Source organism: Ceratotherium simum, chromosome 15 (assembly GCF_057802395.1).
Source record: "Ceratotherium simum simum isolate JZ-2026a chromosome 15, ASM5780239v1, whole genome shotgun sequence".
NCBI classification, from domain to species: Eukaryota; Metazoa; Chordata; class Mammalia; order Perissodactyla; family Rhinocerotidae; genus Ceratotherium; species Ceratotherium simum.
The window spans coordinates 16,330,705-16,357,046 of record NC_141914.1 but is presented as its reverse complement, the minus strand read 5'-3'; the positions used below and the strand labels follow the sequence as shown (position 1 = coordinate 16,357,046).

Below are 26,342 nucleotides of genomic sequence, written 5' to 3'. Positions count from 1 at the left end.
GTCCGCGCGCGCTTCCGGGTGCCCCGCCCCCGGCGCCGGGGATCCCCGCCCGCCGAGCCCCTCCCCCGCCCGCGGCCCCGGCGCCCGAGGACACGAGGGCCGAGGACGCGCTCCCGGGCGCGGGTCCCGGCGGCCGGGCGCAGGGCCGGCCCGCACCCCAGTCCCGCCCCGCCGGTGCCTGCGGGCGGCGCGTGGGCGGGGCAGCTCCAAAGCCCTCGGGCCGGGGGAGGGGCCGAGACGGAAGTGCGGGAACCCCGGGCGCCCGCAGGATTTCCAAAGTACGTGAGCCCCGTGGCCCGGGCAGCCTTCATTCCGACGCCGCAACGGGCGTGGGGAGATCTCCACCGCAAGATGTTCCCCAGGCACCGCCCCCAAATTTGCTAACCTTCCCTTAAAGGCCCATTCCTGCCCTGTCTGTCAATTTATCCAGCTTGTTCATTTTCATGATTTCTGGCGTGCAGTCTCTACGTTAGACCAGCAGGCCTATCTGGTACTTTTGTTCCAGCAGTCTGCATATTTGAAATGAAATTGCCCTAAGATGAGAATCCTCTTTGGGTTTTATTTTTGCATTTTATTTAAAAAATTTAAAGAGTGTAGGCCCATGTACATGTTTTTCCTACAGAAGGCTTTCTAGTATTTTTGGCTTTTTAAACAGAAGGAGAAAAACTACAACTCAGATTTTGGGTTTTTATTGATAACTCAGTTTACATAACAGTCTTAAATACAATTAATTGAATTCTGCACACATATATATTTAGTTGTAATTTATAAACCAACTTACTTCGGTAATTTTCTTTGAGGTATGTTATGAAGTACAAGTTTTAAAGAAACATCACAAAAATATTCAGCTTGTCACTGATCATTTTTGTGAATTTAACAGAGAACAAGGTTTCAAGTTTATAATCCAGTCACTCTTGCTCACAGGCAGACACTTCATAAATCCTTATCAAAAAACCCCCAGGTAGGTACACGGGTGCCCCAAGGGAGGTTAGTTGGAATTCACCCAGAGAAACTTATTTTCCCTCTAATGGAGTCAATACTTTCATTCTCTATAGGCATCTCAAAAATAACTCTAGCAATCCCATGTGGCTTTGGTGACTGTGGGGAAAAAAAGAAACATTTAAGTAAAGGCCATAGTTGTTCAAACAGTTGTTCCAGAGGCGTCACTTGTATTGAGATATATAGGCCTAAAAACTTTTTATGAAAAGAGCCAAACCTTGTATCAGACTTAGAACTTCAGTCGGTGCACTTGTATTGAGAGATAACGCCTCCAAAAGTTTTTTATTAAAGAGGTAAAGTTGGTGTCTGGCTTATAATTTACTGACTAAAACAAGCCACACACATGCATGAATAAATGAAGCCATCCGTGGCTACTGAAAACTAATCCACAAATTATTTTCAACCAGATGGCTCACTTCCACCATGAAAGAGTGCTAAGCTGAAGCCAAGCTTAGTTCAAGTATTCAGTTGATCTGTCAGTAAATGCCCAGATTTTAACATAATCTTCCGGTTTTTAAAACTCAGAGCATGGTTCTTCGTTTTTGAGTATTGGTATCCTACATGTTTCCTTTTCCGAAATGGACTCTTCTGCCATTTGACATATGAAGAGGCAAGATAATCTCACCTCTGATAGCTACCTGAAGAAGAAACACCTATTTCTTTCATCAAGACACCATATGGATGAAGAACTTTGCAGATAATCATCATCAACATGCAGATTCAAAAGGTTTGTCTATTGAATTTGCATGCTAAATAAATGAAGACATTGTAATACTTACAGTACAAAAACCTAGAAATGTTATAATATATGCCTGAAAACTGATGCTTCAAAAGGAGGAGCAGTTTAGAGGTTTCTTATATTGTCGTCTTGAGCCTCTTGAATGTGTCTCAACTGTGAGAGCAGCCTATTAGACACATACTCATTCTGTGCTAACAGATCAATTTAAGGCAGCAAACTTCAAACCTCACTGAAAAATGAGGTCATACCATTCAATTCAGAGTGTCTCATTTTCTTTTTGTATCATAGAAACTCAAATCCACAATATATTTCACACTTCACTGGAGAATTCACAGCTTATACATAATTTTTTACACAGACTTAGGTTTAAGAAGTATACATATCTACATGTATCAGGCCATCAGAGATTCATTATCAAACAAATGTTATTAAAGAGAATATTCATACTAGAACTACCAATAAATGAGAAAATATGGAAATGTTCCTGTGACAATTAAAATCCTTCATCCTCTGGTTTTCTTCACATTGTTTTCTTTTAGTTCCAAGTATTGCTAAATTTCAGTCCTTAAGATCACTAGCTTCCGACAGTCATGCCCGTCTTGTTCTTATTTAGGAGATCAAAGGTTCTCTGAAGCATAATGAGTGAGCTCTTCAACTGCAAACAAAATTAATTTTCAAAATCAGAATGCTTAAATCTTATTATTTTTATGCCAAAAGTTTACATTCACATTTAATGTAATTTTGTTTATACTAATGCCCAAATAAAAGACTGACTATAAAACACCTGATTCCTCAGGGTGTCTGTCAGCGTGACTGCTCCTCAGTTCTTCCCATTTGCTGTAGTGCTGCGCTTCTGCCTACAGTGTACTGCTGTGTATGAATCTCCATTAATCTCATTATCCAGAGGGAAAGGCGTGCTTCTTAAACGGTTTCTGAAGTTGCAGGGCTCTCCTCACCCTCCCCTAAACAATTCAAGTTCCGCTTCCAGCCTTTGCTTGCTATCATGCGCACGTTTGTCTTCACGATCTGACACTTACCCATCCCCACTGTCTCCAGCTACTTTTCCCTAATCATCCTGCCTCTCAACTCTCAAAGCATCACTGCTTACTTTGACACTTAACAATACACATGGACATCTGATTTCTCTAATAAATTGTAGGCAACTTGATAGCAAGAATTACGTCTTATGCTTTTTTGTATTCATTCGTTCAACAAATATGTATTGCTTATCTCTTCTGTGCTGGGCAGTGTGCTAAGCACTGGGTATACAATGGTGAGCCAAACAGGCACTGTCCCTGCCTTCATGGAGCTTACAGACTAGTGAGGGATACGGAACTCAAACGAATGCTCACATGCGTAAACACAGACTTACATACTGTATTGTTTTTGACTTGAGCAACTGGAGGAAGGTAGTATCATTTCCTGAAATTAGGTCAACTAGAGGAGAATTAGGTTTGACTTAGGGCGAAAACTGAATTCTGTTTTGGACATGATCAGCTGGGATGCCTCTTGGCATCCAGGTGAGAGAGATGGATGGGGAGTCATTGGCACATGTGGTGTTCCAGAAGGGAGCGGATGGGCTCACCTAAAGGGACAGTAGAGACAGAAGAGAATCTAACATGGAGCCCAGAGCACTGGACAGAAGGGGTCGGGTAGAGGAATGCTTTTAACCAGCAGAAAGTAGTTTTACATTATGCTAAAGTGAAAGAAGCCAGTCACAAAAGACCGTATATTGTATGAGTCCATTTATAGGAAATGTCCAGAATAGGGCAAACCCATAGAAACAGAAAGGAGATCAGTGATTGCCAAGAGCTGAGAGAGTGAGGGATGGCGAGTGACTGCTAATGGGTATGGGGTTTCTTTTGGGGGAGATAAAAATGCTCTGGAATTAGATAGTGGTGAAGGTTGCACAACCTTGTGAATATACTAAAAATTCTTTAAAAGGGTAAATTTGATAGAGTTATATCACAGTGAAGCTGGATTTTTTTCATGGTTTTAAAGAAGGCAAGATTAGATATGTTTCAAGAAAGGAGTGGTCAGCTCTGTCAAATGCTGACACTGTGAGATGAAAACTAAAAACAGGTACATTAATTTTAAAAGCCAGAGGTCACTGGGGACCTTAGCTGGAGCAATCTCAGTGGAAGGTATGGGGGAAGAAAACAAGGCAGGAATGAGCTGAAGAGCGAATGAGTGGATTAAATACAGGCATCCAATTTAGCTCCCTCTTGAAACCCCACTAAAAGCATGGCAAAGGGATTTTTTTTTAAAAGGCAGAAATCCACAAGGGTGGGGAGAACAGAAAAGGTAACAACAGCAACACAACTTCAGAAACTCAAAAGCAGATGAACTATTTAGCAGGCCTAAAAAAGCTGAATCCTAAGCTAACAGTAAAGAAAGCTGAGAACCAACCAAATTTACCCTCAAGAATCCTCAAAAGCCTCAGGAACTGATGGCCAGGAATCTCTGGAAGTGGGAATAAAAAGGAAGGGGCTAAAATAAGAAGGATTGGCTGAAACTTTGGGCATCTGACCTCTCCTACAACCTAGGCAAAAGTCTAAAATTTTATTTTCTGGAGAGGATAAAACAGAGGGTCTCTGGCTATCTGGCTGGGGTGGACATCAAGACGTCGGTAAAGACAGTGGTACCATACCAAAAATGGGGATTATACGAAAGAGTATATACTGAATGTTGAGACCATCCCCTCTGCCCTGCCCCCCAGCCCCATCTCTCTTCTTTCACTCAGCTCCTAAAACACTGGCAGCCAGCCCTTAATCCTTCAGGTAGGAGAGTCTTCTCTGTGGAAACTGACCAATCCAGGAGGAAAGACCTAAAGATACTGATATCAGGATTTCTCAACCAACAGCCCAGCCAGATCTACAGAGAAGTTCAGGGTAGACCAGCCCGACTCACATGTTAAGAGCTTCTGATCCATACAAGCAGGCAACCAAGGACTACAGACATCTAAAGAAATCCTCTAACCTGAAGGACAGAAATCAGAACAAGGAAGGAAGATCTTGATGGAAAGTGAGTATGCAAGAAAAAGGAAAGCAAAATTTTTTTAACTATCAGTAATATGGTCAAAGATACAGATATTACAGCCATTTAAAAAGATCACATTGCCATAAAAAAAGAAAATTCAGAGAAATAATAGCTCTTTGAAATTAAAAACTTGTTAGCAAAAATTGAAAAACTCAATAGAAGAATTTGAAGATGAAGTTGAAGAAATCTCTGAGGAAGCAGAACAAAAAGGCAAAGAAACAGAAGCTGGAAAGAAAAGGTAAGAAGATTAGACAACCAGTCAATAGAAGGCCGACATCTGAATTACAGGAGCTGTCGGAAGTCAGAGAGAATCGGGGGGAGGAAATAACTATATAACTCACTACTTCCCAGACCTAAAGGGCATGAGTTTCCAGATTAAAGGATTAGGAATGCTAACAGCCTCGGAATTCTCGGGATCAAAACTAGAAACAAAAGAAAATGGAGCAGTGCCGTAAATGTTCTGAAAGAACACTATATCCACACCAGAATTCTATCCCCAGCCAAACTATTAATCAAGGGGAAGGACAGAATAAGAAGTTTTCAGGCAGTTGAAGTCTTAAAATATTTAGCTCCATACTGTCTTTCTCAGGAAAGACTAGAAGATATGCTCCATTAAAAGGAGGGGGTAAAGGAAACAAAGGCAATGGACAATAGGAATCCCCAGGACGACAGCTGTGCACCCACGAGGAGGGCCACCCGTCCTGAGAGGAGCCCGTCAGGGGCTCCACTGATAGAATTCCTGCAGTGAATGAGGATTATGAAAGGAGATTCATACAACAGACAGAGCATTCGGGGATGAAATACTAATCAACTGTAATAAGAAAATTTCAGGGATAAGAAAAAGCACAGAAAAGAAAAAGTAGTCATGGCTTATTCTCTGGCTCAGCTCAAAATAGCAAACTTAGTCAGAACAAAGCAAACGCTGAATATTGATCTAACCAAAATTGTAACTTCCTTGGGAGGATGGGGAAATTAGAAATGGGCACAAGAAGAAGTAAAAGAAAACAAAATCCTTGTCTTTCATAAAAGAAGTCAAACGATAATGTCTAAAACAGAAAAATCAAGAAGTATCGATACATGCTTGTTGTTTATAAATATGGAAGTAAACACCAGAAGAATAAACTAAAAGAGTTAAAAGATTGTTGTCTTTGGGAAAGAAATAGAGAGGAGGGTGCTGGCGTTGCTATTTTTCTGAACAAACCTTGTAGAACAAGTTAACTCTTTATGAGAACAAGTGATTTTGGTGAAAATAAAACCTTGAAAAAGTGAATGGTTATGAAGGATAAAGCAGTGTGACAGCCAGAGCAGGCCGCTCTGAAAGAGGGTGACTGTGGAAGGGAGTGGAGAGAGACAAGTAGAGAGAGAAGGATGTGGATGATGTGGGCTCTTTAATGTAGGAGATAGCCGAGCAGAGTGATGTGCTGATGGTGAAGATCCAGTTCAATGAGGGAGATGAAAATGGGGAAGCTAGAGTGGTGATGGACGGAGTCTCCTGCTAACGTGTGGAGATTGCCTCCCACAGGCAGAGGGATGCTCTAACGGGAGTGGAGAAGAGGACAGGGGAGCAGCGATAGGAAGGTTTGGAGATTTGTTTATGGAAGCAGAGGGAATGTCTCTTTTGTCCTTGAAGCATGGTCATCAGTCGAGAGTGACTGGGGGGAAATGGGAGGAGAGGATGAGGAGAAAAGTGAGAATATGGTAGACTCCTTGCTGAGACTGGGGGAGAAAGCTATTATGGAACTGTAGATACTGTGCGTCTGAAGAGTGCTGAGTTTAAGTTGTAATCTTCAGTGCCTTGCGTGATAGCCTAAGAAATGCTCAAGAACTGAATATTCTAAAAAACAAATCAATGCATACAAGAAAAGGATGGAAGGAAATAAAGACTTAACAGTGATTACGTGTGAATGCTACAACTATAGATTTTCTTCTCTTCTACTATTCTTTATTTTTCAATTTTGAAAAGTAAGCTTGTATTATAATGGAAATATTAATCTTTATTTTTCAAAGGGAGTCCTAAGTTTTGGTTCATGGAATTGAGCAGCACATATTGATGACACTATGTCCAAGAGATGTTTATAACAAAACACCAAAATAAGCTAAATGTTCATTCTTCACTGGAGAACTGGTAAAATAATTATGGCACATTTATACAGTTGACGTCTATGCAGCTGTTAAAAGAAAAGGAAGTGCTTTATATGCTGATATAGAAGTATCTCCAAGATACATGGTTAATAGATAAAAACAAAATAATGAACAGTATATACAGTATCTACCATTTCTATAAAAAGAGTTAATATTAAGCATAAAATTGTATATAGAAAGATCAATAAGAATGAGGTAGATATATACATGCTAATATGGAAACATCTTCAAAATATATTACTAATTGAAAAAAGAGGGTAGGCAATGGTGTGTATAGTATGCTCCCATTTTGTAAAAACAGTACAAGTGACTATGTACATAATATCCATAATGCAGAAACTGGCAAGGATAGTTGCCTCTAGGAGGGAGACTTCTTCAAATAATGGTATAGCCAATATTCTCCCACAACCAGAGGAGCAATGATTCATCCTGGTGCAAGAGTCCCCGGTACTGCGGTGCACGCAGATGCCCACCTGTTCAAGCATCACGATGGAGTCTCGGAGCACTCCTTTTAAACGATGGGCCTGATCTTTGTTCTTCTGAATATTTTCTGCTCTTGACATCATATCAGAGGCTAAACTGAAAGGAAAATACCATCTTAATAACCAAGGGAATAGCTTTTAATCTTTCATTTCTAGAAATCCTCCATGCCCCATAAATTTGCAAACAAAACAAAAAATTAAACAAACAAAAAAAAGTTTATGACTACAGAATAGTTAGCAGACCCAAATCTCTAAAACTGGAATTAAATTTTCTGCAACTAAAGAATCGAAATAATAACAGATTGGGGTGGGGGGATACTTACTTTAAAGATTTCTCTTCTTGCAGGTGGAGACGGTAAAAGGACTGAGCCGCATGTTCTATCTTTGACAGCTTCAGAAACAGAGTCACATTCAACAAAACTAGCAACAGCAAACTAGGCAGAGCAAATCATACCTGGTTAATCCACCCTTATCCAGACCTGAAGCACTGCTAATGCAGAATACACATGCAAAGCTTCAAAAATGTATATCATCTAGATTAGTTTCCAATCATTGCTATTACTTAAATCAATTATCTCTATTTTTTTGTATGAAATAATTACTTTTAAGTATTAAGTAGACATTGAGAAAAAAGTTGGCAGGTAACTAGAGTGACAGTAAAGTCCTCAAATAAAGCAGGTTGGGATTGTCCCTGACATCTCCTCTTTCTGCCAGGAATCCCAGCCAGTGTTGATAAGCGGCCACCAGCTTAGAAATCTACCAGGGAAGCTTTCAAGATCTATTTTTGGGTGCTTTTGGCTTAAGCAATTATACACCCATAATGCTGCACTTCAAACAGGAAATGAAGATCAATATGGACTTGATCTTAGGTAAAGCATGATGTACCTCTTATTCCCAGGGGAAGCCAAAACTAATTTTAAAAATTACCATTCAGCAAAAATTTCTAGTTCAACTTAGACAAAGGAAGTATCAAATCCCAAATATACATTAATGGTGTCATATATAAAATGTTACCTGCTAAATGAGCTTACTCTGTTAGTTCTCACAGCAGCCTTTCAACTGAATGCATATATTTCTTTTACACATATATGCAAATATATAGGTGGCATCATCTCGCTCTTATTTTTCTGTTAAAATATTGACTTGCCCTTGAAATATACAGTATTCACCTTTACCTGTCCAGAAGAGGATTTTTTAAAAAGTAAAAACTAAAGTAGTGGCAAAAAAATCAAATCTATGAAACTATTGTGGCACTGAAATAGTACATAGATCAGCATTTCAACATTTGACCATAAATTTTCTGCAAAGTAATGCAGAAGATCACTGATAATATTTACTATTCAAAATTGTCATAGCAAACCAACTTAGAATATGAAAACCTTTTATAAAACTCCAAGGCACAACAAACATTTTCTATGTTCTGAAATCTCTCATTAAAGAAAACACCTGATCAAAGAACCTCATTCCAAAAAATATTCACCCAGAGTATATCACCCAGTTAGAACCAATTCATTTAAATATAATGGACTACCTCAAGATTCAAGATGAGCCATGTAGATAATAGTCTAACTGTGACTAGCTGAGTAGATTCCCATAGATTACGCTGAGATTCAGACTAATTGCCCCAGTATTTCTCACCATGTGAGTGTGCATTTTAAAATACTGATTCCCCATCCCTACTCAAGACCTATTAACTCAATCTCTGAGATTGGGTCTGAGAAAGCTGCATTTTAGCAAGTGATTCTTATGCACAGTAAAGGGTAAGGACCCTGGTCTAATCAAATAGCACTTTTGGGATTTCACCAGCCTGCATATGTAAATATTCCCCTTAAGTTTATGGAACTTCCCATAAAAACCTATGATGGTAGAAATAAATCAGATTAGTTTAAAAAATAAAAACATTTATGAATGTGTACTTGATATTCCCTGAAATTTAATAATTCTTCTGAAAATCATACATCAAAAACTATCAGACTGAAGCATACAAAACTACTGTTTTTGTAGGTCAAAATTGGTCAAATAGTGGCAATTTCTACACAATAATATATAAATGCATTCAAATCCCTTTGAAAACTGTTAAAAGATAAGACACAAGCAAAATAAGCATTCAAAGCAACTACTTACAAAATACTCATCACCACGATAAGGGTGGTGTTACAGCTTTCCATGTCCTTCTTCTTTCCTGCAGATCACACACACACACACACACACAAAAGGCTGCATTAGAATCAGGATTGTGATTACAACTGGTAAAAATCAATTTCATTTGAAAGAACTGGAAACAGAAATTTAAAAAATTATTTGTAGGGACCGGCCCGGTGGCTTAGTGGTTAAGTTCACATGCTCCACTTCGGTGGCCCGGGGTTCACAGGTTCGGATCCCGGGTGTGAACCGATGCACCGCTTGTCAAGCCATGCTGTGGCAGCGTCCCATATAAAGTAGAGAAAGATGGGCATGCCTGTTAGCCCAGGGCCAATCCTCCTCAGCAAAAAGAGGAGGATTGGCAATGGATGTTAGCTCAGGGCTAATCTTCCTCACAAAAAAAATAAAAATAAAAAATTATTTGTAAAGACAAAGTGATTTAGGGTGAATTCCCTGCACCCCTATTTTGATGTCTGATATCCTGAGTAATATAAAACAAATCTACAAAAAGAAAACCTACATCCATCCTGCAAATTTGGCCTATATTACAAATTAATTTACTCTAAAATTAAATAAGCAATTCAATACATCATGTACCATCTCTAGCTAAGCTCCATCTCGGCAATAATATTTGAGCTGGGTTCATGTACAGTGCTTCCCTCCTTAAAAAAAAAATTTTTTTTAATCATCCTCACCTGTTCTCTGTTGCCCCAACTTTTAAATTCCAAAATTAAAGAGCCATTAAGTTTAAATGGTAGCTAAACACATTCACACTAAGATATAAGCATTAGAAGAGGATTTGATAATATAGAAAGAAGAGAAGGAATGACAGTTTTGTAGGTCTGAGAGGGAGGTAGTAACAATTAGTAGAGGCAAGATGTCTTCAAAATTGAGAGTGGAGATAATGAAAGTCAAATTCCACCTTTGCAGTTTTACTGGACTGGCCCTGACATAAGGACTAAAAGCATATAATCCTTGTAGTACATTCCAGAGTACAAATCAGATATCTGTAAATGCTGGGCGGGAAATTAATGAGCAAAGCGTCCAGCAGCTGGGGTCAGTGGTGGGGATGGTGACCTGGGGAGCACACACACACCACCAATGGGGCAGCTACCACTAAGCTCCAACCGACTGTTGCTATGAAGGGATTTGGGTCCAGGGCCGTCAGATCTGAGTTTTTATATAAAAATGTCCAATTTTTAAAATACCATGTAGGCCCAATAAAATACTTCTACTGGCCATATGCCAGCCATTTTGCAACTGCTCCTTTTTACCTATATATTAATTATCTTTAAGGAACTCAGAGTTTGATAAACATTATCAGAAAAGGAAAGAAGAAAGGGAGACACCCTAACTGATGTGTCGTATAAACAAGAGGAATATTCTCCTTCACATAAGTAAACTAAAATCTTTTATCTCTGTGTACCAGCTAACAGCTACCTGTAACATCTCCTTTGGCATCTAGGCCTGCGTCTCCAGAAGAACGCTGAGAGGAAAGCTTAGGAACCATTTCTGTTGTTCGGTTGAACGTTCGCCTTCTCCTTCGTAGGCCACTAAGTTTTCCAGGGTCTTCAATGGACTGATTTAACACAGTTTCTTCCATTAACAAATCTGATTCTAAGAAGAAAAAAAAACTCTTTAGATAGTGGAGAAAGCTTCTCAACTATAACATACACAGGGTCTGGTTGTTATTTTGTTCTCAGTTTGTTTTTTTAAGCCTTGGTAACTTTCTTTAACTATTACTTAGGTTCTTATGGCCAAGATTCAAACCTTACTCTTAATGAAAAGTTTTAGAGAGTACGGTTATCCCATCATGAGGCTTCGTTATTCCAGGAAAAAGAACTGTATTAATAAATGATGGGATCATCAGAGCAAATTCGCCATGTGCTATATTAAATATTAATGTAATGAGTTAAGTTATGGAAACAACAGGCTACCCACCTCTAGTGGATCATTAGAAAGATTTCCAAGATAGATTATAGTACGTGATTGTCAATCTCAAAGGAAGGCGTAGCATATAATAGTTCTAATTTACAATGAGAGTTTGCAAAAAAGGAAGCACTAGTAAAGAAAATCTGCAGACAACCTAAAAACCTCATTTTTGTCATTTGTTTCAACCTTTTCCTTCACCAGATTTTTATTAAGAAGCCCGTTATCCAGTAGCCAAACTAATTTTTGACTTGCATTTTCTTTGCTCCTGAAAAGGAGCTTAATAATGAAATAGCCGAAGACAGAAAAGCAAGGAAAATAAATAACCAACAAACTAGATGATGAAGCCTTAAATTACCTGAGCTGACTGCCCACCAGCTTTTCTTGAACTGAAATTAATTATGCTCATGTATGTGTATTTTTTTCCTCATGTGTATTTTAAGGAATATCCAAACAGAACAACTGTATGACTTCCCTCAGTCTAGTAATCCATACGTGTGCATGATCCATTGCTAAGTGGCCCTGCATAAATCCAGAAAAGCTGGGCTGCTAAGGGAGGGCCCGAGGGCTCCCCAGACCTTAGCAAACACAAGGGCATGTTTATGACTGAGTTTTGCAGCCCCTCACTACAGTCAGCCTCCGTGGCTCCTCGCAGAGGCAGTGCACGTGACAGCCCCTAACAGTGTGATCTTGAACAAGTCACTTAACCTGTCTCTGTGGTTCAAAATTTCTTTTTTAGTAAAATGGAAAAAAAATAATAGTACCTACCTCACAGGGCTGTAATGAGTTGATATTTATAAAGCACGTAGAACAACGTCTGGCATGTAATAAGCATTATATGTGTGTCTGTTAAACCAATGAAAATTTACAGTTTTGAAATTCCAAGTGGGGTAGTTGGAACCACTTCAGTGGGAGTCATTCCAACATCATCTACCAGTTCCTGCTATGAATCCAAGTGAAGAATCAACCCATTTTGTTAATAAATGCTGTCTTTACAAAAATAGATAAATCAAGAAGTTTACAAACCAAGCTGTTTGAAATAGTCCTCCAGTGAACTCCAGGAATTCTTCTCAATTAAAGATTTGACAATGGACCATGGTTGTTTCCTGTATTTCAAATCTGCGGAAACTCTAATAGGATAAGGAGGAAAGAAGAATATTTATTTAAAGGACAGAATTTAGTTATATTAACGTTGTAATTAAATGTAAGATTGAATTCCATGGAAAGCCAAAAGGATTCAAAGTCATTAAGATTATAAAAGAAAATCTGTTCCTGATAAAGACTTCTTTAAAAAATGACTGTGTGCTGCTAGTAATTCCATCAAATTTTCCCTCTAAGTACGTGGCATTTTTTCTTTCCTTTCTCTAGCCCTGAATTTTCTTTACTTAAATAGCAATAAAGGCTCAAAATAAATTCTGAATTTCCTAAATGCCTTGTCTAAAAAATCTCTAGTGGTCATTCTATGAAAATAACTACATTAGCTAAGACTAGGCCAAGCATATAATGGCCCATCACTATCTTAAATGCACCGACATTTTTCATTCCCCATGGCACTAGAGTGGTTTACTGCCCACCATGGGCTCCTGGAGAACTCCCAGCCCCCTGCCATTAACCAGGGTCCTGTGACTCGTTCTGCCCACTGGACTGTGAGCACAATTCTACAGCTCTCTCTTTCTGTACACACCGAAGTGACACACGTTCTGGATTGTGCAGCTCTCGGATGGCAAAGCGGTCATCAGTGTGGGGCACTGGGTGAGGAGTCCCACCTCTCTGCTGACCGCTGGGGGACATGTAATTTGAGCAAGAAATAATGCCGTGTTGTGTAAAGCTACTACAAAAATTTTAGGATTAATATGTTACTGGAGCATAATCTAGCCTACCCTGACTAAAACACTCCTTGAGGACAGCTCACCTCAGCCGGCATTTCTGTTTCGAGGACCGGATGATGTGGTATCTGTTCACGGTATAGAAGTAATCATGGTAGGGAACATCGTGTGTCAGTACTTCTGCATCTACCAAATAAAACTGTGCATCCTGACTTTCTTTATACAGTGTCTGCCAAAATAAGATGAAAAAGTTTTTGCATATACATGTTTAATATATCGAGTTCCTTGCCAATTTAGAACATATCTACTAGAATTCCTTCCCACAAATTACAAAAGACATCAGAAGCCTATATACAAAGCCAGAAGAGCCTCCATGTTGGCTGTGTTATCTTTAAATTGAGGAGAAGGGACCTGCAAAAATAGTATTTGCTGCCTCCCTGTCATTTCATTGTATAATTATATTTTTCTTTCTTTTAGGCATGAAGAGGAGAAAGGAATCATATAATCTCTTGTGTGTATTATTAGTTTATAAAGAATTTTAAATGTTCCTGATAGGGGAAAAATTCAACTGAACAAAGCAAGGACCCCACCCCAAAATTCATCAAAGTTTAACAAATCCACCCTTCACCAAAAATGTGAAGGAAGAGGAAAACCAGACAAAACACCACTTTCCCTAAACAGGATTTGAAGTGGTCGCTGGCCAAACCTTCCTCATTTTAACCACCCCTTCTCTACCTGTCCTCTAAGGTTCTCAGACTCTGCAATACCAAAATACCAAACTTTTCTTAAATGTTTGAAAATCTTTTGAAAAAAAATTTTTTTTAAGTCTCTAATTTTAACACCGATGGACAAAAACTACAGTCGCATAACTAGTTCAGATGTTACTAGATATTTTCAAACTATTTGCAGAACAGACAGATACACTATACTTCAACACAAATTGGCCAAACACGAACCCCATAGTAAGACAATGCCACACTGGTCACAGAGTAGAGCATTAAATATCATGTCATCTCTTCTCTATATGTCACAGTAGCCGTCTAGTTATTTGGCCCTAACCTTTGACATGATCCCATAAATCAGATTCCAGTAATGTTTTTTTTTTAAACCATTTATTATGAAAAAGTTCCAACAGACAACAAGAGTAGAAATGAAGTATAGGGGCCGGCCCCGTGGTGTAGCGGTTAAGTGCACATGCTCCGCTGCTGGCAGCCCAGGTTCGGATCCCGGGCGCGCACCTACACACCACTTGTCAGGCCATGCTGTGGCGGCATCCCACATAAAGTGGAGGAAGATGGGCATCGATGTTAGCCCAGGGCCAGTCTTCCTCAGCAAAAAGAGGAGGATTGGTATGGATGTTAGCTCAGAGCTGATCTTCCTCACCAAAAAAAAAAAAAAAAAAGAAATGAAGTATAATGAACACTCATCAAGTCATCAACCAGCTTCAACAACATTAATTCCTGTCCAGGCCTGTTTCATCTGTACCCCTCCCTCGTTCCCTCCCCCCACCGCCATCCTCTGCCTGGCCAGATTACTCTTAAAGGATATCCCAGACATCAATATAATTTCATCCATAAACACGTCAGTCTTTATAAATTCTATCTCTTTATAAATTCTTCAGTATGTCCCTTTAAAAGATAAATATTATTCTCTTTAAAATACAGCTACAATATCATTATTACATACAAAAAATTAACAATTCCTTAAATCTCATAAATACCTTTTTACAGTTGGTTTGTTTCAATTAGGATTGGGTTGATATGGTTGATTTGCTTCTTAAGTCTCTTTTAACCTGTAACGGTTTCTCCTCCCTTTTTTACTTGCCATTTATTTGTTGAAATTGTTTTGTAAATTGGTGACTGTGACAGGCATCTTCTCTCTTCCTACACACATGACTCTTTGGGAATACTGACAGAGCAGACATACCTGCTTTTCAGTGGCAGTGGTGCATTTTCCAGTAAGTGGATTGTTAAGGATTATTGTGTAGGTCATGGTTCTCAGCTGATCACCTCCAGGTTCTACATTCCAAGGGGTAGATACTACATCTAATCACAGCAAACATAAAATGAGTTAATTCTAGAAATTTGAAGGGTATGACTTAAAATGAAATCAAAGAGGTAGTTTTTGAATTATTTAAATTTTTATTTTTGACCAGTCCTAACTTCCTTAACACTGTGTGTTAGTTAACATTAAAGAAAAGGAAAATTAAATGTTAGGCACTCATCTTATATGTGACATATTCCCCATCGCTGATCCACTGACTTCTAAACTGTTGTCTATTAATACACTTTTACTTTTCTTTAAAGATAAAATTAAAAGTTGGTTCACTTGTAGGCTTCTTTTTTAAAGTCCCCAGTACCTATGAAGAGAAGTAATCATGCCAGCCTTAACAGAGACAGAACAACACTTCGACACTCCCATCTTTGAGGACAAAACCTTGAAAGCCATTTGTCATTATGCAACAACATGACCTTGATCCCAACTTGGAGAAATCATGTAATGTTAAGGGCTTATCTGCCAAATCTTTAATCAAGGAGGGGGCAATGGAATATAAATAACCATATAACCTCTTCTATATTTAAGAAACCCATGTAGGGTAATCTCTCTGTATTTATAGCAAGTTCTTGATCAGAATTCTCTTTCATTTGTTTAGCAGTAACACAGTGAGTAGAAACACACTTTGAACAGAAATATATCTTTAGAACATAGCACTATACAGTGAAGGTCATTTTACAAGCTAAAAAGACTAGGAAAGCATGGGTAACAGCAGCATGAACTCTATTCAAAGATCTGACTGAATCACCTGATGCTGTCAGCACACGTGGACTTAGGCAATCGGTATGTTTGGCTGCTATTCACCAGCATCCTAAAATGTAGGAGCCCTTCTCTCACCCATTACCATCATCAAAGGAATCAAGCAAGGCTTTAGGATATATCCAGTTTTACTGGCCTAGGGATTTTTTTTTTTTTTTTATAATTTTTATTTATTTTCTTCCCAAAGCCCCAGTAGATAGTTGTATGTCATAGTTGCACATCCTTCTAGTTGCTGTATGTGGGACGCGGCCTCAGCATGGCTGGAGAAGCTGTGCTTCGGTGAGCGCCAGGGATCCGAACCCGAGCCGCCAGCAGCGGAGCGCGCGCACTTAACCGCTAAGCCACGGGGCCGGCCCTGGCCTAGGGATTTAATGAGGGATCCTGAAGCTGCCTTTTGAGTATCTGGAAAAATCTTACAACTAAATTAAAAAGGCAACATCACAAACTGTGGAATCTATCATCCAGAATTTCCTGTAAAATGATTTATTTAGGTGTACATGAGAGAAGATATAAAATTAATTCTAAAATACTTTTCAAAAGATTACTTTGGTCAATGCCAGCCTGTTTCAGAAAAATTATACAGATCTTCCTCCTCAGCTGGACAAACCCATCATAAGTTGAAAATATTATGTCAAAAATGCATTTAATACACCCAACCTACAGAACATCATAGCTTAGCCTAGCCTACCTTAAACATGCTCAGAACACTTACACTAGCCTACAGTTGGGCAAAACCATCTAACACAAAGCATATTTTATAATAAAGTGTTGACTAACTCATGTAATTTATTGAATACTGTCCTAAAAGTGAAAAACAGAATGGCTGTATGGGGACAGCATGGTTGTACATGCATCAGTTGTTACCCTCATGATCACGTGGCTGACTAGCAGCTGGGGCTCACTGCCACTGCCTAGTATCACGAGAGAGCATCGCACTGCATATTGCTAGCCCAGGAAAAGAGCAAAATTCAAAATTCGAAGTATGGTTTCTACTGAATGCGTTTCATTTTCGCACCATCATAAAGTCAAAAAATCCTAAATCAAACCATCATAAGTCGAAGGAGGACAGTCTGTACAAATAATCCATTGTTAATCAGCAACAGAATTTAAAGATATCATTGAATCCTGCTGTTAAAACTGCACACTGGGGCCGGCCCCGTGGGGTAGCAGTTAAGTGCGTGCGCTCTGCTACTGGCGGCCAGGGTTCGGATCCCGGGTGCACACCGACGCACCGCTTGTCTGGCCATGCTGAGGCCACGTCCCACATACAGCAACTAGAAGGATGTGCAACTATAACATACAACTATCTACTGGGGCTTTGGGGAGAAAAAGGGAAAAAAAGGAGGAAGATTAGCAAAAGATATTAGCTTAGGGCCAGTCTTCCTCAGCAAAAAAAGAGGAGGATTGGCATGGATGTTAGCTCAGGGCTGATCTTCCTCACACATACACACACAAAAAACTGCACACTATTCAGGGCCAGCCCATGGCCTAGTGGTTAAGTGCGGCATGCTCCGCTTCAGTGGCCCGGGTTTCCAGTTTCGGATCCCGGGCGCAGACCTACACCACTCATCAACCACATTGTGGTGGCAACCCACGTATAAAAAGTAGCGGAAGATTGGTGTGGATGTTGGCTCAGGGCTAATATCTTCCTCAAGAAAAAAAAACAATGAGGAAGACTGGCAGCCGATGGTAGCTCAGGGCTAATCTTCCTCAGCAAAAAAAAAAAAAAAAAACTGAAAACTATTCAACAAAGCAACTATCAACAAGGATAAAAGTATCTGTTTTCCATTTCTATTTTCACCAGTGTTACCAAAAAGCCTACTGAATATCTTGTGCTAGAACATCATCTAAGTAACAATATCTTGGAATAGTCAAGCCCCAATACCTAAGTAAAGCTCATCATGATATAAAAAATTGGGGATGAAATTATAAGAAAAATGGCAATAGTAAACAAAAAGACATGTGAGCCATTTTGATGTATTGATTTGAAATAATAAAAAGCAGGAATTGCGGAACCAATAGTTTAAGAATCCTTTGATGTAATAAAGTTTTAAAATTGATGAATGGTCACACCCATTAGGATGGCTATTTTCACAAAAAACTGAAGATAACAAGTGTTGGCGAGGATGTGGAGAAACTGGAACCTTAGTGCATTGCTGGTGGGAATGTAAAATGTATGGCAGGATGGCAGTTCCTCAAAAAATTAAACACAGAATTACCTTACGACCCAGCAATTCCACTTCTAGGTATATACAAGGAATTGAAAGCAGGGACTCAAATAGATATTGCACATCAGTGTTCACATCAGTGCATTATTCACAATAACCAAAAAGTGGAAACAACTCAAAACTCCATCGACATATGAATAAACAAAATGTGGTATATACATACAATAGAATATTATTCAGCCTTAATAAGGCATGAAATTCTGACACATGCTACAACATGGAAAAACTTTGAAGACATTATGCTAAGTTAAATAAGCCAGTCACAAAGGGACAAATATTGTATGATTCCACTTATATGAGGTACTTAGAGTAGCCAAATTCATAGAGACAGCCAGTAGAATGGTGGTCATCCAGAGTTGTGAGGAGGGGGAAATGGAGAGTTACTGTTTAATAGGTACAGAGTTTCAGTTTGAGAAGATGAAACAATTCCAGAAATGGATGGTGGTGATGGTTGCACAACAATATGAATGTACTTAGTGCCACTTAATTGTACACTTAAAAATGGTTAAAATGGTAAATTTCATGTTATGTATACATTTTACCACAATGAAAAAAAGTTGGTGAATCTAGGTGATGGGTATATGGGTTTTATTATACTATTCATGCAACTTTTCTGAAGGTTTACATATTTTCAAAATTAAAATGTTGAATAGGGGCTAGCCCGGTGGCGTAGTGGTTAAGTTCGCGCACTCCACCTTGGTGGCCCAGGGTTCGCAGGTTCAGATCCCAGGCGCGGACCTAAGCACATGCTCATAAAGCCATGCTGTGGTGGCATCCCATATATAAAATAGAGGAAGATGGGCACAGATGTTTGCTCAGGGCCAATCTTCTTCAGCAAAAAGAAGAAGATTGGCAATGGAGGTTAGCTCACGGCCAATCTCCCTCACCAAAAAAAAAAAAAAAAAAAGTTGAATAAAAAGACTTAAAACTAAGTTTTGAATTACGAAAGTGGTGTCATAAAGCTGTAAACAAAGATTTACAAGAATATCTATTTAAAAGCTCCCTAATTAAAAAAAAAAAAATTAGATCCGGTAGTAGCCATTTTAGTGCTGAAATTAGATTAAATCTACAAATAATTCACTATACAAAAATTTTTCATTAAATTCTTAACATTTTTAAAAAGAAGGCTTTGAAACCCATTCTCAAGAAATACAACTTTTATTACCAGGTAACAAGGTCAGAAGATAGCAGAATGGTGTGCAATCATAGCAGATTATCTCTTTTGGGGAAAACCTTTTGACTAATTCTAGGTCTAAACAGCAATATGCTTATAACTATTTATATTTAAAATCAGCCAGAAGCCTTTGCTTCCCAAAGCCATTTATAACATCAGACAGCAAATGTATTCATCCATATTGAAGCTAGATACGATATCAGACACCAAATGCAGTTGTGATTCAAAAGACAAAGTTCATTTAATATCAGCGTGGAATAACATGCTAGTTCCTCGTGGGCCTTTGCAGCCATAAAAATGGCAATGCAATATCAACAGGCCATCATCTTAGAAAATTAAGAGAAATAATGTATCCAACTCTTATGAAATATCAAGTTCTCCAGGTAGACATGAATAGCAAGAAAAAACAAAATAGATTCAGAACAGATATAGTAAGTTAAATATAAGCCACTGAGTGAAAAGGAAGATTTATATCCCTCAGATATTCCACCTTTTTAAAACTGGGAGAACAGAGGGGCCGGCCCCGTGGCTTAGCGGTTAAGTGCGTGCGCTTTGCTGCTGGCGGCCCGGGTTCGGATCCTGGGCGCGCATCGACACACCGCTTCTCTGGCCATGCTGAGGCCGTGTCCCACATACAGCAACTAGAAGAATGTGCAGCTATGACATACAACTATCTACTGGGGCTTTGGGGGAAAAAAATAAATAAATAAAATCTTAAAACTGGGAGAACAGAAAAAAAAATGATTTTTTAAAACTATGAAATTCTTAATCTAATCACAAGACTCAATAGCTATCAATTAGAAATCGCTTTGCTACTCTACTATGAATAAGAAAAATTATTTTTGTATCTAGAATCCATATCAATGATATAATCTATGAATATGTAATTATGTTTACATAAAAGTTTTTAATAAAGGAATAACATCTAATGGTTAATAAAATGGCTAGATTATAAACTGTATTTAAATTGTAGAATAACTCTCTCTTGGACTATGTCAAATGACTCACCTTATGTAAATCTCTGCTGCTGCTGTCTTCTAACCTTGTATAGCAAGCTAAACCATGTGCTCCCAAAGTTTATAAAATATCTTGAAATATTTAGGATAAATTGAGTTTCAAACTAACTATAAGCTTATTTGAGATGTTTACCAAAATAAAACTTCTAAGACAATCAATGAAATCCTTTATATGAGTGTAACTAATTTCCTAACTGGAACTTTTTTTGGTATTTTCATTGAGGTATACCACAGACACTGCAATCTCAAGTGTATAACTCCAGGAATTTTCACAAAGAAAACACACGCATGTACCACTACCCAGATCAAGACAGAGAACTTGACCAGCATCCCGGAAGCTCCCTCCCAGCCTTCACCCACCCGACTCTCCACAATGGTAACTACTATGCTGATTTTATGTTCATAAATTAGTTTTGCCTGTTTTTTATTTAAATTAGGAATCACAATAGGTACTCTTTTGCTTCACATTATATTTGTGAGATTGACTCAATTGTTATTAAGTAGCAGCGGTTTGCTTTTTCATTGCTTTATAGTATTCTTTTGTGTGAAATTTGTTTATCCCTTCTATTACTAGTGGATGTTTCAGCTGTTTTGAGTTTGGGGGCCATTATAAATAATGCTGCTATGAACACCGTAGCACGTCATCCAGAGAACACATGTACCCATTTCGGAAGATGTATGTCTAGTAGAAGAACTGATAAGTCACAGAGAATGCTTATGTTCAGCTTTAGTAGATTCTGCCAAACCATTTTGCAAAGTGATTGTACCAATTTACCCTCTAGTAGCATCCGGTTTTTCCACAATGGAACCCTTTTAAACAGGGTTCAACCCAATCGAACTGCTACATTTATAAATAAACAGAGTTTTAGTTTTCAAAGGGTCTGAATTTAATCATAGGTAGGACCTGACTAATACTGTTTACATTGAATTTAACCTAAACACTTAAATACTAGTTTATATATCACCAAAGTAAAATCAAAGCCTGCCTAATTTTTCTCCCTGTCAACATAAATCAATTTATATAGGCTCAACCCTCTAAGGATAATAAAATTCTCCCAAACTTATCATTAGATAGGAACACAAGACCAACCTATTATATTTCTAGAATTGGTAAATCTCTGCATAAAGCGTGAACTGGTGAAGAGCAATTCAAACATTTTCTCAGCACTGATATGAAAAACACGGTTGATGTAAAGTCTTCCATGAAGATCTTTCACAGGAATATTTTCTGGGGAAACGAAAAAAACACAGAACCAAAAGGGAAGGTCATTTCAAAGTTTTGTTTTGTTTGCTTGTATTTGGCACAGAATGGTTTTTAAAGGTGATTACAATGATCAGCACATTCCAGGACACTATTCAAACTCTAAATTGAAATTATATACTTAACTACTATATGTAACTATACATAATAATATATAGTTAACTAAACTCCATATGATCACTATTTCAGTTGTCACAACCCAAATGATATAGAAATATTTAACTTCAATGATATCAAACTCCCATAATATATCACTCAAAAGAATATTTCAGACGTGACAAGGGCAATACTGAGACACATAGGGTGGTATCTACCACAGCAATTAGCAGGTCCTACTTCCGAATGCTCGTACGGTCAGTGAAGAAGTCATCAGTGGCTCTACTATCTGCTGCGCTCACTCCCTTGCGCCCGAATAATGTTTCAAACTTGACTTAAAGCAGACACCCCCAATACAAGTATCATTGTACTCACAACATATTCTCAATACTACACATTAAAAGAACTAAGAAATCCTTCTGAAAAGTATTCTTGAAAGCTAAATAATGCCCAATAGTATATCACATTTTTCTGATAATGATAACGATGTTGAAAACTGCTGGTAGCAAATGAAGACGCGTCATCTGCTTGCGTCTTCTGTTCCCTGGAAACATTGTATAAAGTAGCCCACGCTTCCGTGGTGCTTACTCTAGGTCAGGCACTGTGCTTGTGCACCTGGGGTATTAACTCATCGTATCCTCACAGCAGTCTCAGGAGGTCAGTGGTATCATCATCATCACCTCCACTGTATAGGTGAGGAAACTGAGGCACGAGAGGATTGCCAAAGCCCCGTGGCTAGTGAGTGACTGAACTGGACTCTGAATTCACTCCAGCTCCAGAGCACACAGACTTAACCTCTGTTGTATACTGCCTGGAGTTTAACTTAGACGAATCAAAAAGAAAGGGGGGCGGAACCAGCCAGGGAGCCTGGTAGAGTAAAGGAAACAGTATAAAGCAATCCAATATGGAATTTTAATGATTTTACGACTGGGATTATCGATTATTTCAAGGATTATGCCCCATCAATTCAGAATGAAAACTGTGGCAGAAGCTCCCCTATTTCAGAACTCAAGCTCTCAGCATGATCAGTGTAGAGCATCTGTCGATATTAAGCCATGGGAGGCAGTCTGGTGAGCACAAGGCAGGGGGCTAAGAATCAGAAACACTCTCCCAGCTCTGCCTCCACCCACCTGTAGCTTTTCTCCTCATTAAACGACTTGTGTCCCTCTATTTTGCTACAGGTGCAGAGAACTCAGGGACATCAGGTAGAGACGGATTTACCTTCTTTCTGCAACAACACTCTCTGTAGCCAAGAGCTATTCTATTCGCTGCAATTTCAAGTAATGGCTCCCTCAGCATAGAAATGAATCATTGAAACTAGGCAATTTGCTAAGGTTCTGTGAGGTAACGTCCCAATTAGGCTGGAAAAATAGCTTTTTTCTGACACAGAAGTAATACATGTTCATTGTAAAAATAATTCATATATTCACAAAGAAAGCAAACAAGTATAGGTGATTCTACTGATCCTGTTCATTTCCTTCACAGAACTTATCCTGGTAATTATATGTTTATTGGCTTACTGCCCTATTTATTGTATCTCTCCTGCACTAAACGCTAAGTTCCATGTGAGTAGCGACCATGTTGATTTTCAACACCTATGTACATTATGTGCTTGACAAACCATAAGTGTTAAATAACTATTTTTGAATGAATAATGACTATTGAAAATGCTAAAAATATTTAGGGTCTATTTTTATTTATAGGATTTTGAATTTGCAATCATATTTTTTAACTTTTTATTTTGGAAGAATTTTAGATGTACAATTAAGTAAAACTAGGCTTTATTACTATTTTTTTCCCAGTAATGTCCTTTTCTATACAAGGATCCCACCCAAAATACCACGTTGCATTTAGTTGTTATACCTCCTCCAATCTAGGACAGTCCCTCATTCTCTCCTTGTTTTTTAATGGCCTTACACATTTGAAGAGTACTGGTCAGGGATTTTGTAGAATGTCTCTCAATTTGGGTTCATCTGAGGTTGTTTCATGATTAGACTGGGGTTACAGATTTTTGGGAGGAACATCACAAAGGTGAAGTGCCCTCTCATCAAACTCAGGGGGCACACATATCAACACGATTTATGGGGCCGGCTCTGTGGCTTAGCAGTTAAGTGCGCGCACTCCGCTACTGGCGGCCCGGGTTCGGATCCCAGGCACGCACCGATGCACCGCTTGTCCAGCCATACTGAGGCCGCGTCCCACATACAGCAACTAGAAGGATGTGCAACTATGACATACAACTATCTACTGGGCCTTTGGGGAAAAAAAAGAAAAAAAAGGAGGAGGATTGGCAATAGATGTTAGCTCAGAGCCGGTCTTCCTCAGCAAAAAGAGGAGGATTAGCATGGATGTTAGCTCAGGGCTGATCTTCCTCACAAAAAACAAAAAACAAAACAAAACAAAAAAAAACCACGATTTATGATGATGTTCACCTTGATCACTAAATTAAGATGGTGTGTGGCAGGTTCCTCAACTGCAAAGTTTCTGTTTTCCCCTTTCCATATTTTGTGTTAGAAATGAGTCACTAAGTTCAGCCCACACTTAAGGGGAGGTGAATTAAGCTCACCTCCTGGAAGGGGGAGCATCTACATAGATTATTTGGAACTCTAAGAAGACTTGTGCTTTCTCCCTCCTTTATATAGTTATTCAATCATTTATATCAATACAGACCCATGAATAGTTATTTTATACTTCAGGCTATACTCCAATACTATCATTATTTATTTTGTTGCTCAGATTTTTTCATTTGGCCATCAGGAGCTCTTTCAAGTTGACTCCTATGTCCTTTGACATGCCTCTTTTTTTGTTTTTTTGGAACTTCTACATTTTCTGGCACTGCAAGGTGTTCCAGGCTCAGTTTGTATATTCCCCACCCTAACCCTAGAAGCAGTCATTTCTCTAAGGAGCCCTGGGACTATAATTTTTCAAAAGTAAGTTTCTTGTTCACATTTAAGAAGAAAACAAATTACATGCATATAGGTATTTCAATATAATATTTTCATATTTCATTTAAACACCACTCTTAGATAAATTGTTCTCTATTATGACTGATCAAAATAGAATTTGTGGTATCAACTACTGGAAATTAACAATAATACCTTTTGTATGTAAATTGGTCCCAGGAAGTAAGGACATGAAATAAACTGTTTATTATTTATTTATGAAATTCATGGTACTTTAAAGCCTTCTATCCAAGTAGCATTACCAATGGTACTGCTGTAACATATTAAGCTAGTATTTTAAATGGGGAAAGGGTGGTATTTTAAATGGGGAAAGGAACACTGCTCAACCTGGTGACAGATTACTAACTATTTCCAATAAAGAAGAAATAGTATTTCAAACATATCAGTTTGAAAGTGGCCTATGGAAATGGTGGGAAAAGTGAGACAGATAAATATGAGAGGGGCATGGACATGAATAAAACTGAAACCATAAGTTGACAATGTTTTGAGGGTGTATGAAAAAAGTACTAGGTAGGTACACAGGAAAAGCAGGTAATTTGGAGTGTGAGTAACTAAGGACACACAATTTGTTATATCTTCCATTTTCTAAAAACTGGTGACCTGCTGTCTTCTTGACTCAGATTGAGGGCTTTCTTTACACCTGAAAAACCAAGTTCAATTTAAGAATGCTGTTGAAACACCTGACTCACGTAACTGTGTCAGGGTTACCTGTTTTAGTCTCCTAGCTGCTTCCTTGAAATGCTAGACTATTTCATGGCTTTTTCTCTGGCTTTCCCTAGAGGTCTACTTGTCCTCACCTTTATTAATTAATAAGCATCACTGATATTCTGATTCCAGTTTCTCTTTGCATGGCTTTGCCTCTAATTCATTGTGTTCTTTCAGCTACGGATCACAGAATCCAATGTTGCTCTTCTGTTGTGCCCCTCCCCCAGCCTAATCTTCGTCTGACTTAGCTTCCATTCCCAGCACAGTGACTTTGGTGAGGGAACCCTGTCACAGCAAGTTCTAACCCCAGCTATACAAAACTAAATTTAACCTCTGTCATCATGACACAGCCCAGGTGCCTCATGCCACCAGCCAGACTGTCAGCTTCCAGTCAAGGCTCTACTTCCTGGGGCAAATGTTTCACAGACTATCCATGACATGATAGAGCAGGGCAGGTGGAAGAAGCAAATCTTGACAGGAACGGAAATATTGCATCCTTGAAAACACAGCCATACTTTCCTTGTACTTGTGGACGTGGATACATTGTGTCAACTCATCTTCATCTGCCAGGAAACTCCCAGCATCTTCTCAGATGCTCTGAACTCCTCCCCAAAACCAGGGAGGTAGTTAATAAGCTGAGAAAGTCTATCAGCAGCAACCCTCTAGATAAACAAAGTTCTGTAGCTTACTCTGTGAATTATTATATATCAAAGTTTTAAGTTAATAATATGCTTTAATAGATTAAAACACAATGCTTAGCATTTTGTTCAGCAACTGGACACCCATA

At 38.7% G+C, this 26,342-nt stretch overlaps 1 protein-coding gene across 8 annotated transcripts in view; it reads right to left on the bottom strand.

Moving 5' to 3' along the window:
- Nucleotides 1–673: 673 nt before the first annotated feature.
- Nucleotides 674–26,342, bottom strand: part of GRAMD1C (GRAM domain containing 1C) — a 94,285-nt gene continuing 68,616 nt past the window's right edge. For all 8 annotated transcript variants that reach the window (XM_087439614.1, XM_014792239.2, XM_087439609.1 and 5 more), the window contains 9 exons: nucleotides 21,621–21,758; nucleotides 15,225–15,343; nucleotides 13,385–13,527; nucleotides 12,499–12,602; nucleotides 10,984–11,160; nucleotides 9,526–9,583; nucleotides 7,725–7,835; nucleotides 7,393–7,498; nucleotides 674–2,393 (listed from right to left, as the gene is read on the bottom strand). In XM_087439614.1, the coding sequence (XP_087295740.1) occupies nucleotides 2,313–2,393; nucleotides 7,393–7,498; nucleotides 7,725–7,835; nucleotides 9,526–9,583; nucleotides 10,984–11,160; nucleotides 12,499–12,602; nucleotides 13,385–13,527; nucleotides 15,225–15,343; nucleotides 21,621–21,758 (1,037 nt within the window). In that variant the 3' untranslated portion in view covers nucleotides 674–2,312. The remainder of the gene's footprint in view (nucleotides 2,394–7,392; nucleotides 7,499–7,724; nucleotides 7,836–9,525; nucleotides 9,584–10,983; nucleotides 11,161–12,498; nucleotides 12,603–13,384; nucleotides 13,528–15,224; nucleotides 15,344–21,620; nucleotides 21,759–26,342) is intronic.